At 44.5% G+C, this 15,535-nt stretch overlaps 1 protein-coding gene across 2 annotated transcripts in view; it reads right to left on the reverse strand.

The window, feature by feature from the left end:
- The window catches only part of LOC110284526 (dihydropyrimidinase-related protein 3), a 109,446-nt gene that overhangs the window by 53,878 nt on the left and 40,033 nt on the right, over positions 1-15,535 (reverse strand). Inside the window, exon 1 of one of the 2 annotated variants that reach the window (XM_085833714.1) lies at positions 10,105-10,337. The exons of the other annotated variant lie outside the window; for it this stretch is intronic. Within the exon in view, the coding sequence (XP_085689840.1) occupies positions 10,105-10,143 (39 nt within the window). The 5' untranslated portion in view covers positions 10,144-10,337. Of the gene's footprint in view, positions 1-10,104; positions 10,338-15,535 lie in introns of those variants that run through there. 2 annotated transcript variants of the gene reach the window in all.

Genomic DNA, 15,535 nt, shown 5'->3' on the forward strand with positions numbered 1-15,535 from the left:
AAACCTCTTGCTGGTATTTTCTCTATCTCATTACAAAGTAGCCTTGGGGATGAGACCAAGGTCCACCTCCATGCCAAGTTATTCATGTCAGACAGGTTGGGACTGGTGCTCTGAGCGTGAAGGGCAAAAAACTTCTGAATACAAAACAGTGACTACTGAACCAACCCCCTTGCTTGGTAGGGTTACCAATTAGCTGCTCTGCATATTTCTTATACCAATTATGCCTCATGGAAAACAAGAGAAGATACAGTGTGGACTTGAAAGAGACAAATTTTGTGTCTCCAGAAATATGAGATTTTTCTAACTGTTGTACGTGTACTGGCTGGTTTTGTGTGTCAACTTGACACAGCTGAAATTATCACAGAGAAAAGAGAAAGGAGCCTCTCTTGAGGAAATGCCTTCATGAGATCCAGCTGTAAGGCATTTTCTCAATTAGTGAGAGGGTAGGAGGGCCCATTGTGGGTGGTGCCATCTCTGGGCTGGTAGTCTTGGTTCTATAAGAGAGCAAGGTGAGCAAGCCAGGGGAAGCAAGCCAGTAAGTAACATCCCTCCATGGCCTCTGCATCAGCTCCTGCTTCCTGACCTGCTTGAGTTCCAGTCCTGACTTCCTTTGGTGATGAAGAGCAATGTGGAAGTGTAAGCTGAATAAACCCTTTCCTCTCCAACTTGCTTCTTGGTCATGTATTTTGTGCAGGAATGCAAACCCTGACTAAGACATTATGAAAGTAAGGTGGCACTGTACTGTACAATAGTTAAGGATGTGAGTTCTGAGTCAGATAACTCAAATTTGAAATTGGTCGCTTGAGGCTCATGTGCACTAACGGGTTAATCTTTACTTTTTTGTTTGTTTGTTTGTTTGTTTTCTCCCAACAATAGAATAGAAAGATCTCTGCTGGGACTCTACCTAATCAAATTCTTTTCAGGATTAAGTGAGATACTGAATGAAATAGCTTAATATAAGACAGTAAGGTGAGCACACAGTAAATACCTAATCTTCTTGGAAAACTAATGTTTATATATATTATCTGCATTAGATGTTTCTGTGAAAATCTTCACATAGCTAGTGGTCAAGAAATACTAGTAATTCAACAACAGGAAAATATCAAAATGTTTCTGTTGCATCTGGTTATATTACAGAGTCGTCGTCATCATGTATGTAGTCCTTAATACAAATACTTTCAATGTTCTAGGTCCACGGATACAGTGACCTCCCATGCTTTTCCTTCTTCTGTAGAGCAAAGGGATCCAATGACTACTATCAAGACGAAAATATTCTGTTTTGAAATGTCCCTCATAGGCTCACGTGTGGGGTGACTGGATGGCCTTGGGGGTTTAAAAAGTGGTCCTGTCTCCTCCCATCCTCTGCTTCCTCTTTGCTAGGATGTGAGAAGGGGAGGAATCTCTCCCATCACCAGGGAGGCAGCTGCTGCAATGCTGCCCCTTCATGACAGACCGGATCCTCTCAAACTGTGAGCCAAAACAAACACTTCCCTTTTTAAGTTGCCGTCTAAAGATATTTTGTTACAGCAAAAACCGGAGACTTATTGCCACTGCATGGTTCACGCTGACCTGAGCGCCTTAAAATGTGCTCTGTCTGACTGTACTCTGAAAACCAAAGAAGGAAGTGTGATGGTTAATCTGAATTACTAACTTCTCTGGGTTTAAATTCATCTACAGGCACATCTCAGCTTGTGTTTCCGGAGAAGTGAACCTGGGGTGGGAAGGCCTGGGCTGGATGTGGCCAGCACCATCCTGAGGGCTAGGGTCCAGAGTGAATAAAACAGGGGAAATGAAAAATCCTGGTCCAGGCTGGTATTTCTCCCTCTCCACCTTCTGTCCTGCCAGGATGTGAGGAGGTGTAACGTCCTAGCTTCAGGCTCTAACTGCCCCGGACCTGTCTGCCACCATCCCTCCCCTGAAAACATAAATTAGGAATCCAACTCTGAACCAAAATAAACCCTTCCTTTCCCAACAAGTTGCTGCTTCTTGTCATTCAGTTGCAGTGGTGAACCGAGTTAACTAATATATGAACTTTAGTAAATAATCTAACTCCGAGAACAGATCCAAGTATAAGCTCAAAGGAAGATGACGATTGTCGTTGAAATCTTTAAAAACACATTAGGAAACTTTAAAACTTTCTATCTGAGTGTTCAACTCTAATTGGGGGGGGGGGGGAGGAGCAATGAGCTGCTTCCTAGCCAGTATTCCTAAAAGACAAAATTAGCTGTGCATGTGCCAGTGGGCTTCATTGCTACTAATAACCCTAACGAGTTCGTGGTTTATGTACAAAGGGAGACAGAGACATTCATTCAGATTTATATTGTATTCAGGTTCAAAGATTCATGGTGACAATTTCCTTTATTTGAAAGAAAAGTTAATGATCTGAATGAATTCCTTAAGTCATTTACAGTAAGAGAAATGATGCCTGTGTTTACAACCAGAATTATCCAAGTTGACCCCTAAAACATGCTCAGAAAGGGTACACAGCTATGGGGGGGACATGGACAGAGAAGAAAGAGGTGTAAATGCGAGAGGGTTTTCTGGCACATTTGCCCAGAGCAGGCTCTGTCCCACAGTAACCTGTTTGTTCTGTTAATATGTCCCATTTTTCTTGGCTCAGTGACTTGATGGCAGTATCTTACAATTGGACCTTATCTTGAAGTCTTAATGAGTATTCTCAAAAGGTGTCAGTGAAAGGGAGGCTAGTGTTCAGGAGGGAAAGCAAAAGCAAATTCTTTCAGGTCATCTTCCCCATTGAAGTTAATGCTGCAGGTCAATGTTAAATGCATCTATTCATTCAGCAGTGCTTATGGATTTTTCTTTTCCTTAAACAGAGGACCTAATATGTGATGATCAAAGATTTAGGTGCAGGATGCTCCCTGATACCCTCACACAGAGTCCATGGTGTTACTGAGCTTTGGAGAAGGGAGCTATTTCCATTGGACAGCAGCCATCATATTTAAAATATCAGTACGGGCAGCCAAAGAGGCTCTGGCGAGCACAGTCTCAGAGCTGTTTTCTGTTGGCTTGTTTGTTTGCCTAGTCTAGATTTGGGGGGCAATTGTCCCTTTTGTGCCTCTATCAATGGTAGCCTTCACTGAAGGAGACACAGCAGTGGCAGGAAATGAATCATGCCACCACTTTAATAATGCTCGTTTTCATTGACCTAAAGCTCTGCTTAAAGAAAAGGGCCTATCCCTCATTATTACTCCACTGCCCTCTCCTATAGGCTATTAGCTAAGTCTACTCCCCAGGTAAGAAAAAGGCAAAGATCTTAAGGGTAAAAAGCAACCAGAGTCTGTTGGCTGGTCCTGCTGAGCTGATGCCATCTCTCATGCTTACACTTTCTTCATGGAAGAGAAGAGCTTTTATAACTCTTCTATGTGAATGTGCAACAGAACAGCAAAATGCTTGCTCCCGATGTCATTTGCATTAGCAGGGACCTTGGGGATCAGAGAGTGCAAAGATCTGTTTGTCAGGGCAGATTCTGAGGTTTCCTAAAGTCTCTGGTAAATGAGAAGCAAGGGCAGACCCAAGAGTATGCCTTCCAGGGGCCACTTACACTGCGGCCACAACTGGGGTTCTTTACTTCTCTAAGGGATGCTTCTCTTCAAATAAAGTCTTGGCTGTGGCTATAGTAGCTCAGTGTAGAGTTGGAGTACTTTTATAGGATGTGTAAGATGTATTATCATCATGGGACAACATTCTCACTTGTCCTTCAGTTCTTATTATCTAGTATTTCTATGACATATGCACAGGCACACAGAAAGTAAGCCATGAGGAATGTGTCTTTGAATTCCAGACATCTCCAATAGGTTTCTGGGCCTTTCTATTATGGCACTTTTATCTGGCTAAGAGTGCTGGGTGTGTCTGTTTGGCTGAATGGGAATTGGAGCTTGGTTTCTCTTCTGTCTGGGAAAAGGACAGGGACAGAGAGTGAGAAGGGGCCTGGGGACTCAGACTCTCATCTAAGCAAGGCAGGAAGAAGAAAATGGCATCTGCTTTCCCATCCTGTACTGGTACAAGCTCCTGGGCAAAAGCCAGAAGGAAACTCAGACAGTTGAAGGAACCATGTTAGAAGAGCATACACCCAGCTGTTCTTCCTGAAGTTATGTTCTTCCTGCACTTGGCCAGCTCATCTCCAACCTGCCTTGCACTCCCACAGCAAATATTTGACGTGTGAGCTGCTGGGTCTATAGAATTAGAGGTGAAGAGAAAAGGACTAGTCATGTGTACCCACGGAGCTACTGCTTTCTTGCCTAGGTAACTTGCCTCTTGGTGGAACAACCCCAGGACCTTTCATTTTACCCATGTGACTTCAGTTAAATGAGGTAATCTTTGTGATCCCTTCCCTAGGATGAACAATAGCAATAGTGAGCTGTAACTGTATGCATGAGAGTTGTAGTAAACTACATGAACTAATTCATGCAGCTTTCAGTGGGGTGCATGTGATATATCTAGGAGTTTGTGCTCAGTCTCTCACTTAGTGAACTATTTTAACAGCTCCACCATGCTTAGCTTCCTCTTGCTAGTTCGCAGGATACATTCCTCAAGAGAGAAGTCATATATCTACTCCATGAAACGACCGTGTCTCAAAAGAAGGTGGAAGGGCTCAACCTATTTCACCGATGAGCTTTTATTTTGGTGTCAAGTCTACTTCATAGGTTAACACAGACATGTGTCAATTTTATTTCATCAAATAGGAACTTCATGGAAGGCTGTTTTCCAGTCTTTGACTACACTTGTTCCTCATTGGCCAGAGGGAAGATTGAGGACAAGTGAAACTGTGTGTGTGGACCAAATGGGGGCTTCACCGGATGTAAGGGTGTTCATTTCTGCTTATCCATCCACATCATCTAGTGGCTGAAGATGCTTCCCATCTTCTTGTTCCCTTCTAGTTAAGAGTAGTGGCTGGATCAAGCAGGCACATTTGTACCCAGGAACACATTCCTACTTTTGTTAACATTTTGTGGCTTTTAACTGTAATAAGCAGATATAAATGGTTTTATAAAACATGTCAACAGCTAAAGAACAAAGGGTTATATAGGGTACAAAGGGGTTTTTGTTCTTTTTCAACTTTAATTTAATTTCTATAACTTTGGAAGAAATGATAGAGAAAATCCACTAGAAGTTGAGTTGTAAACTACCTGCTGGGAAGGGGATTGATCCTAGGCTGCTCTAGATGGAAGCTGATTAGGACTGAAAATAGTAGTGTGTAAATCTATTTAGGCGGTTTCTTGGTCTGACGAAAGGCAACCTAGTAGCCTCTTGTACTATTGTCAGAAATGAATGACAGGCACAATTCTATAGACTGTTGTCACATGACTATGGCAAGAAAAATCGTCAACGTTGTATAACATCACTTTCATATTTTTTCTGTTTGAAAACGTATTTTCAAAGTTTCCCAGGAAAATCTCTTTACCAGACAGTTGCCAAATGTTCCTTTATTAATGCTCACCCTGGGAAGTAATTGAGATCTTATAAACAAATATTTACTATCTTGAACACATCTGGGTGTTCACAGACCACTTTCAGGGGTCAAAGTGTATTGAACCTTCCAACAGCTCGGAGGAATGAAAAGGAAAGGTCTTGGTTTTTGTTTTTGCATTTGTTTGTTTGTTTCAAGCTGGTGTTGGAAGCCAGATAAGTTTCAAATTCTGTTCAGAAATCTCTCTCTGGAATTCCCCCAAAGTATTGTACTTTGTACTCAAAGCCTTTCTTACACCTGAAGCATTTTGCTTATTCTTCAGAAAGAATAGCCTGGCTAGGAATTGTGGCATACCTGCTCAGAATATAAAGGAACAAAACAGACACCCCAGGTATGAGCTGCATCACCATTTCCACAATCAGATAGCTCAAAAGCTTCCCAGTCCTAAGGGTTTGAGAGTTTGGGTCTGTCTTTCCCTCTGGAGTTTCCCTTCTATGGCACCTTACTTGATAGGCTGGCTCCTTTGTTTGGTCTCTGAACTCTAATTCTTACCTCCTAATACTTTCTTCCCATGAAGTGACCCCTACTGATGCACAAGGGACACACAGGTGCATGCATTTGGGGAGGGGCAGAGTACACTGGCTCCTTCCTCGAAGTCAAGTCTAGTCCCCCAGCCCAAAGACCACAGGCACTCCACAAGTTCACTGTACACTCCCAACCCCTTTTCATAAAGCAATTACCATGGAACCTACAACCTGACAATAGTCCCCTTTCTAACAAGAGCTCAGAGCTCAGGCTCCAGGCTCCATATTAAAACTGGCAGCTGGTATTCTTAGGTATGATCTCAGCAATGTCCAAAGATCACACAGGCAACACAACTAGAAAACAGAGATGTAGTTATCTACAAGACACTGTTTACAGAAGTTCATTAGTCATTAAGAAAAGCCACCTCTCTGTAGTCAGTGGGGGTGGGGGAAGGCAGAGAGAGGGCAAAAGGGAGAGGGAGTGGGAGGGAGGAGGAGGGGGGGGTGAAGGAGTGGAGAGAATGAATTCTAGGGCTCTTTATGTGCCTCTGGGAGGCAGCAGCTGCATAAAAGTGACTTTGAAGTTGGATAAGCCATTGGCTTGATTTCCAGCTTTTCCTCCCAACTCTCACTGTGTAACTCTGTACTGACTTGGTGTACCCAGGTTTCCAGGCTCTAAACTATGAAGTGGTTTTTCTGTCAATGCTCAGATAAGAAAATGCACAGGAAACACTGGTACCCACACTTCAGGAGTCTTCCCAATCCGTTAGTCAGGTTCAAGTGGAGCTTATATCAGAGAAAGAAAAGGACTGGCTGTTAACATTTAAAAAAAAAAAGTACCTCCAAAATTGATATGGTAGGTACTATTCCAAATGCTACATATTTATTTGAATATAATAGATGAAAGAGATTTTTGAATTTTTTTAAAATATGGATGCGTATACTGTCAGACTTATTGATTCAAGGCTTAAATGGGAAAAGCATGCAGTGTACACAATCTTGGGACAAAATAATATCCAACTGATATTCCTTAGGTATTATATGCTCAACACTGTGCATATATAATGCCCAATTGATATGCTTTAGGTATTTTGTGCCCAGCACTGTGTAGACATAATACCCAACTGATACTCCTCAGGTACTATGAGCCTAACACTGTGAGACAGTGGAGCTAGAAGGTTGTGCCTAATCTGTTGAGCCACCCAGAATGCCTCATCTCTGACACTGAGAATCAAGGGCTGGCATTCAGGTGGTAAAGATGGTTCACTTGCTGCCCTGACAAGGCAAAATAAGATCCAAGCCTGAACAACTCACAAGGAGAGCCCCTTCCCAGATCCACCAGAGGAAGCAAACCCTCCTGCCCCACCCCCCACCCCCCAAAACAAGTGCACACCGGCGAGTGGAAGTGTTCTCACCTCAGAAGAGCAGCCAGAGCAAGTGGAAGGAGAAAAGCAATATAAACAAAAAGCAAAACAAAAACCCTATTCCCAACCAAAAATGGTTGCACAAGGCAGTATCTAGAGAGACAACTGGGTCAGGCTTGGGGAAGACTGCCTCCTTCAGTCTACAGCCTATAGTGACACTTGAGGTACTGGGTGGGGCTGCCTTAACAGAAGAAAAAGCAGGGGGTAGAATTTTTAATTAGGATTTTAGAAGGCTTGTATTTAAAAAAAAATGAACCAATATCAAGAGTAGGGAACACATGTTAGCTTTGTATCTTTAATCACATTTTCAATCTATGTAGAGCTCTGTCCAAATTTTTATATTTTTACCCATGTCTAGGAAAGGTATTTTAGTACTTGTAGTATGAAGACAGTCATCTTTTATAGCCGTACAAATATGGAGAGATGTTTTATTCTAAGAAAGAACCCCTGTTCACAGAAATGCAAACACAAAGCATGAGAAAAATCTAGACATGGATTCCTTACCCCCCTAGCCCAGCCCCGCCCCCTGCCAGGCCCACCTTGTCTTCTGCCCTATTCTAACAATGACTGTCAGACAGCCTGGCTTGAAGACATTCACACCCACTGTCCAGTCCCTTCCCAGCTGCTGGAGATAGCTGCAGCTCCAGCTTCCAGCACGGGCTGTATGCAGCACCACGCCCATGCACAGAGAAAAGAATGGGAGGCACACTGAAAATGAACCAAGTACCCCACGGGAGAGCATCCAAGCAGAGACAAAAGGGAACCCCTTAGAAGCCCAGTCCTGAGAACAGGGCAGGGCACAACCACCGTTTCTGTGTATCTTAAGGCAGGCTATGCTGCCTAAATGTCTTTATCATTCCTTAAAGGTGGCTTAAATGATACCTAGGGGAAAAAAATGGGTGTGGTCCTCAATGCCATGTCATGGACTGGATCTGTAAGAAGAATGACTGAAGTCTTTAAAAAATTGGGAGGGGCAGGGGATGGTTCTCTGCCTGTCCCCAAAAGGAGATTTGGCAAGATTGCACATTAGGTGTAAATAAGTGGCCTGCAACAGACCTCCAGCTGCAGGAGCAGGAGAGAGTACGTGGTCCTAACCACTTCATTAAAGAAACCAATATAAAAATGAAGCTGAGATTCAGATTAGATTGTTTCTGGTGATACCTTCTACATCTCTTTGCATAGACAACTGGCACCAGGCAAACACTGACACCGTTGAAGCTGCACGCACATTGTTTTCTCAAGGATGGAGAGTGAGTGTTCTCAGGTAGTGACACAGGAGTACATCCTTTAAGCCCAAAGCCTCTTAGGCAAAAGGATCCCTAGCCAGCTCAACTATTCTCCCTGGGGAGTGTTTCTTCCCCGGGATCAGGTGGACAGCTGGTAGGGGTGGGGTGCAATTGTCACATAGCGAAGTGGGGCTCAGGTGTCAGCTGAAGGTGAGATGCTGCAACAGGAATAAGTCACTTAACAATGCAGTGTCATCGGGGCATGAAGAAGGCTCTTCACTGCAGTTGCACGGGGCATTCCAAAACGGAGGAGGGGAAAGTGTGAGACTCAGACTCCTGGCAAAATCTAGGCAGATCCCCTAAGAGTTAAGTAGGTGGCAGGTAGAAGTCAGCCCTGGGGCAGCTGCAGAGCCTCCCAGAGGCCAGTTATCACTTCCTTTGTTCCCCTTGCAAAGATGGAGTAGCCACCCATTCCTGTAACACACACACACACACACACACACACACACACACACACACACACACCACATCTTAATACAACCATATTGCTTCCTGCTAAACTAGCAAATGCCATTGGCTTTTGCTTTTGTTGTTTTAATGCTATCCTAGACTGCCAGATGTCCCCACTATGCAGGTCATTAAATCAACTCATCAGAGAGGAATATGAGGCTGGGAGAGGTGTTTTGTCCAGGACACCTAGCTGGGAACTGGTGAAGAGATCCCTTCCAAAGCTGATAAAGGCACTTCCCCACCCTAGTTGCACACTTGGAGCATGACACCAGTCAGCCGGCGACGGTTCACGCTAGCACACAATGGCAGTTGGACACTGCATGCGTCCGTGTACATCTGCAAACTAAGATGTTCTCTGCAAACTCAGTTTTCTCTGGGAGGAGGAATAGGAATGGCATGAAAAGGGTATACAATTAAGGTGGAAATAAAGTTAATTGTTTTCATTGCATGTTAGCTATTGAGTCTCAAATGTGACACACCCAAACCTATGTGTGGTGAAGAAGGGTATCCCCCCAGGGCTCCTAGTCCAGGCACCCATAGCGCCCTCTCTGAGGCGCTGGGATCAAACCGTAAGGCCAGAGCAAGGAGAGGGGCGCGGTCCGGCTGCCAACTACCAGTGGAGAAAGGTGTCATCTCTCACACCCTACCAGACATAAAAGATACAGCACACCTCAAGCTGCAGGAGAAACCCCCCGCCCCCGGCGAGGCTGGGTTCCGCGGAGCCCCGTGAGCCATGCGCTCTCGGCGGTGGAAAAGGACAAACAACCCGAAGTTCTCTGCGTCAGTGTTTAAGGTTTTGCTCTTTGTTTTGATTTCTTCAAACCCCAGGGTCGCTGCATCAGCGTGGCGCCGTCTGCGCCGTCTGGACTGACCGCCGCACTCCAGCACCCGGACCGCGCCGGGTCCCTATTTCCCGGGGGACCCGACCAGGCACGCCAATGGCATCCAAGCCACCCAGCCCGTGGCCGGCAAGGAGCCACCGGCGGACTCACCGTGATCCGCGGAATGTTCTTCTTGCCCTGGTAGGACATGGTGGCGATTCTGGCTGCAGGGGATGTCTGCCTCGCTGCTACTGCTGCTGCTCGCGCGCCTGGCTCAGCGCACAGCGCCCCAGATCAGGTGGAGCGAATGGTGCGCCGGCCGGTGCTGCCGCCTCCTCTCGCCTCCGCCCCCCTCCCTGGCTCCCGCGGCGGCTGCCAGAGACAATAGTAAATCTCCCCAGTCCCCCTTCGCCCTGACCCGCCCCCCGCCACTCGCACCCTCCTCCACTGGCGTTCACGCCCGGCTTGGGGTTTCTTTTTTTGTTATTTTTTTTTCTTTTGTGGTGCCAGCTGGGACCCCGTAAGGCAGGAATGGCTGATCTGAGACTCCTCCCTCTTCTCTCTTATCCCTATTGATTTTCTTCTTTGCATCTGCCTCACCCACTTTTTCTTTTCTTTTTTTTTTTTTTAACCCCTCACTCCACTCCACCCCTCCCTCTATTGCCAGCTCCGCGGAGTCAACCTGCTCCTCGACCACCAGAGGGCGCGAGGGACTTTTCCGGACAAGGATGCTGCAGCCAGCGGTGAAGCCGCGGTAGTGGTTCCCTAGCCTTCAGGGCCAAGCCCCTCTGAACACCTAAGTCTCCCACCAATCCCTACACCAGTTTCCCATCTTCAGAACTATGCTTTTAAAAAGGAAATGGTAGTAGACTCTCCTCTGGGTCTCGACAGTCCTCCGCCACTAACGGACCGAGCGTGGCGCCGCCGCCTTTGTTAGAACCAAAGACTGGGCGGCGCCTCTGCTCCTCTTAGGATATTTGTAAACAGCAGACACAGCCCCTGGGAGAGCAGAGACCTGGACGGACTGTATGCAGTCTGACTCCGTGTCTGGTGTTCCTAGCCCATGAACATATGCACTTAACAATGCAAAGTAAATTCACTCCGGAAATGAGTGAGCATAAGGGCCGTGGCTTTCTTGCTCGTACTCTGTATTTTAAAAATATTCTCTGTCTGACTCTTGCAAGTCAAGGCATTGTGCTGCTCTGTAGGCATGAGGCAGAGAAAACCTCAGTAGCAGGGAAGGTAGAAACCCTGCACATTGTGCTGGACAATCACGGATTTGTGAGTGGGACCTCTTTTGCCAATGTTGCTGTCTGTGTGAAACCAACTGGGGGTGCAGCAAGAAATCCTGAGTTTATTGTTGAAAGACAATTTACAAGGGCGAAAGGTGGCTTTTGAAACATTGGGACACATTATGTCCTTTAGCTACTTGAAAAGGCCAAGAGAAACTGGAGAGGCCACTGTGGGTGGGTGGGTGGGTCTAAACAGCAATGGGGTGGGGCAGACTTTCCTGAAAACGTAATCTCAAACAATTTAAATAATATCCAAAATTTCTTTGCTATGCAAAAAAAAAAAAAAAAAGAAAAGAAAATCTTAAGTCTCTTTTAACCACCCTCACTCTCCAATTCTCAGCCCAAATGTTCCACTAAACAGGAATTCTGTGCATGTCATTAAGTATGATTCAATCTGTTAGGGATCTGACATTGACATTACTATAGGCAGGCCCTCTAACTACACTTCTTGACATCTTGTCATTAAATTGAAGATTTTCTTCCAACAGGACAGCTATAAAAGGCACCTACAGAAAGAGGGTTCCAAATGCCATAACCTCTGTTTTCACCACCCAGAAATGATGTAGCTGATCACATAATCAAAGGGCACACTAACTGCCTGAAACACTCCCTCCCTGGTAAATTAATCCAAAGGCTTCCGGTTAGTCACGGCAATTGGACTGAGTGCAGTTTTCAAAGGAAAAGTTGCAACAATTTCCAGTTTATTTCTGGCCAGGAGGAGGAGTGCCAAGCAAAGGTCACCACCTTGAATTCTTTTGCAAGACACAAGAAAGAATTTAAAAAGATAGAGAAAGAAAAGTCTAGGTCAAGAAACACCCATACAGATGTGGTTTGCTCTTATATAGATGCTAAAGCTTCTAGACAGGAGGTGTGAGGTCACAGAGCGCTCTGGGACTGACATGCAAATGAGAAGGGTTATATTTAGAGCAAAGAGGGAATTAACTTCATGCTATAAAACTGCCCCCCCCTACGTGTGTGTGTGACTGCGTGTGCGCATGTGTGTGCCTTGTGCACACCAGTGTGTGTCTGTCTCTGGTTTCTGTCTTTGTCCCTCCTGGATTTTACTAACCCAAACTTAACTCTTACTGGAAGAGATCTTGATAAGCTTGCTTAGGAAAATCAAAGGTGAATTCGGAATGTTTACAATCTTAAATACTATTACTACTATTCTTATTCCTTGCCTCCCTCCTGCCCCTCCCCTCCTCGTCCTGCCCCTCCTCCTTCTCTTCCTCCTTCTCCTCCTTCCCCTTCTCCTTCTCCCCTTTTTCCTTCTCCTCTTCTACTTTATTCTCCTCCCTATTTCATTCTCTCATTTTTGTTCACTTTCTGGGTTTCTTTGCCTTCCTTGCATCTGAATTACCTCCTTGGATGTTGTTATCGAGATTAAGAACATTCTTCACTAGATTCCTGCCACTTATTTTTTTTTTTAACCACTTGGTGATCATGTGCTATGTATGTGTGCTGTTTTAAATCACAAGAGTTGATTAAACCTGTTGAGGTCAAGATGATACGTACGAGATCAAGCTCAGTAGGAACTGTGATGTGTTCCCGGGATTAGACTGCCTTGACAGTTCAGGCCCAGGAATGTATAATAGCCAACTAATTGACTCAAGCTGCTGCCCTCAACAGAACCACACAACAAACAGTTCTTCTGCTATGCTACCCCTTCAATCATCTTCTTTCTTAAAATAAAGCCTTCGGGATGAATTTGAAGAAAAAAGGCTTCCTTGGCTATTCCAGGAATATGAAAAGCAAGACAACCATCAATTCAGGCTGCCTCTGTGTCTGGCCAAGAAAGCAGTGGAATTAGTGTGATGTTTTCCACAGAAGGATTCAGAATGCTTTTCCTTGGATACACAGCAGGATTTGGCTTTTGAGTATCTCAGGAAACTGTGAGACAGAGACACTTGGACACATAGAAATAGAGACTTGGTGTAAGTTCCAAAGAAACTGAATTTTGGTTCTAAACCTGCCACACCCCGAAACTTTAGTCAATGGTTTACTCTAGTCTCCTTGCTCAGACTGAAGGTTTGTCTTCATCCTTGGCTCCTCTCCATAAGTCAAGTCTCAATCCTTCATGTCAATCTTTTAGCAAATATGGCCAGGTTTTGCCTTTGAATCTACCCAGACTATGATGCTTCTCTGTTTGTCAAGCCACCATCTGTTCTATCAAGGAAAAATCATGGGTTGGGGACCAGAAGGCTGTATTGCTTAAGACCTGGACTCGGAAGCACAAGGAGATTAGGCCATTGGACAGAGTGCTGATTTCCTGTTTCTATGATCTTCACCCGTTCACTTCTACTTCTTGAACCTTGATTTCCATGGTGGTTTGAATAAAAATGCCTCCCATCAACTCATATATTTGAATGCTTGGTGCACGGTTAGTGGAACTGTTTGGGGAGGATTAGAGGTACGGCTATGGTGGAGGAGGTGTGTCACTGATAGTGAGCTCGAAGGTTTCAAAATCCCATGCCAGGTGCAGTGTCTCTCTTTGCCTGCTGACTGTGGAAAAGATACACAGCTCTTATATATTTCTTAAGCACCATGCCCCCATGCTCCCCACCATGATGATAATGGCTAACCTGAAACTGTAAGTCTTCAATTAAGTGCTTTCTTTTATAAGAGTTGCCTTTAATCATGGTGCTTCCTCATAGCAATAGAGCCATAACTAAGACATTTTCCTTTTCCTTAAAATGAAGATTGTATAACCTCTCTCACAGTGAAGTGGTTTTGTGATGAATTATCGTATAATTCAACCAATATTTAATGAATTTCAATGATGATTCCAAGGGAAGAGGAATAAAAAAATGGAAACAAACCAGATAAAAATCCCATCTTTCATGAAGCTTGCATTCTAAGGAGGTGAGTTAAGAATATAACATTTATATAGTATGTAGAATGGTTGGCGGTACATTGGAGATGGGTGACATTAGGAAGTGGAAGAGGAAGTCATTTAAATTCATTGAGAGTTTGGAGAAAAATTTACATATTGGGGTCAGCAGAGGCTCTGTGAGATGCTGCTGTGGCTTGTACCTAGATAACAGAGGAACAGAGAAACACAGTCTCATATTGGGTGCCTTTTAAAGGAAAACCATTAATACTTGCTGGTAGATGTGACCACATTATGAGAAAGGATTACAGTTAGTATTTTTCAACTTGAGCAAGTCAATGAAGGTGAGGATGCTGTTGGGGTTCAGCGAACTAGGTCCCAATGCTTTGATGGGTCAAGATATTTCAGGTCCTATCTCCAAACAGAGGCCTTTGCTTGCTTCTTCCCTGTTGGCAAGGCTTGGAAAACGTTCTGCAAAGTTCCCTGTCTGCCTGGTCAGGTAGTTCTACCAAGGGACAGAGAATTGCCTCATTCTCCTGACTGAAATTTTATTAATCAAAGATGAAACTCTTACACTAGGAAGAAACACTGAAGTCTGTCATTTTGCCTGGATGTCCTTGTTGCACACATGCCTATTTCAGTCCCAATATACATCCACCTTCTATTCTGCACATCATGCAGTCTTTGTCCTTAGCCATTATGTTCTCTCCAAACCCATTTAGTTCTCCTAAAATTATTCACTAGTCACCTAAAAATGGTCTGCAGTCCTGATTATCTGCCTTTCCTGTGGAATCATGGTACACAAAATCTGAATCACATAGAGCTGGTGCATAGTTGCATCACAACTGCCTCTGTGCATATCATAAATGAGCATGTCTCTTTTCCAATTAGCCTGTCAGTTTAGTCCCGTGAACCTTAGTAGGCAAAGCAAGACAAAGCAAAGCAAACTTTCCTGCATGTCTAGTCCAATCAAACAGATGAAATTAGCACTGGAAATTGGTGGAAAGAATGAGAATAGAGAGAAAAGTCAGAAATGTGTCTGTGAGCATTTAATAATGCTATTAAATGTCTAAGTAAAGGGTCAAAAGGTGGGTGAACAGAGACGGCTCAGGGGTTAAGAGCACTGTCTTTTCTTCCAGAGGTCCTGAGCTCAATTCCCAGCAACCACATGGTTGCTCACAACCATCCATAATGGGATCTGATGCCTTCTTCTGGTATGTAGGTGTACCTGTAGATAGAACACTCATACATAAAATAAGTAAATCTTAAACAAAAAGAATCTTAGGTGTCTTTTAAAGCAGCAGTGCTAGAGGAGGTGAAGCAATAAGTGTGCGTGAGAGAGTGAAGCCACTGTCAGGGTGTGGTGTTTTCCATGGCACGGGAAACAGATGTGCTCACTTTTAGAGGGAAGCTAAGTCATGGGAAATAGAAAATGAACTTCTCACTGGGAGAAAACACTTCTAAGATTACACTGACATTG

The sequence above is a fragment of the Mus caroli genome, unplaced genomic scaffold (genome assembly GCF_978045245.1).
Source record: "Mus caroli unplaced genomic scaffold, Mus_caroli_1 scaffold_19, whole genome shotgun sequence".
NCBI lineage: Eukaryota > Metazoa > Chordata > Mammalia > Rodentia > Muridae > Mus > Mus caroli.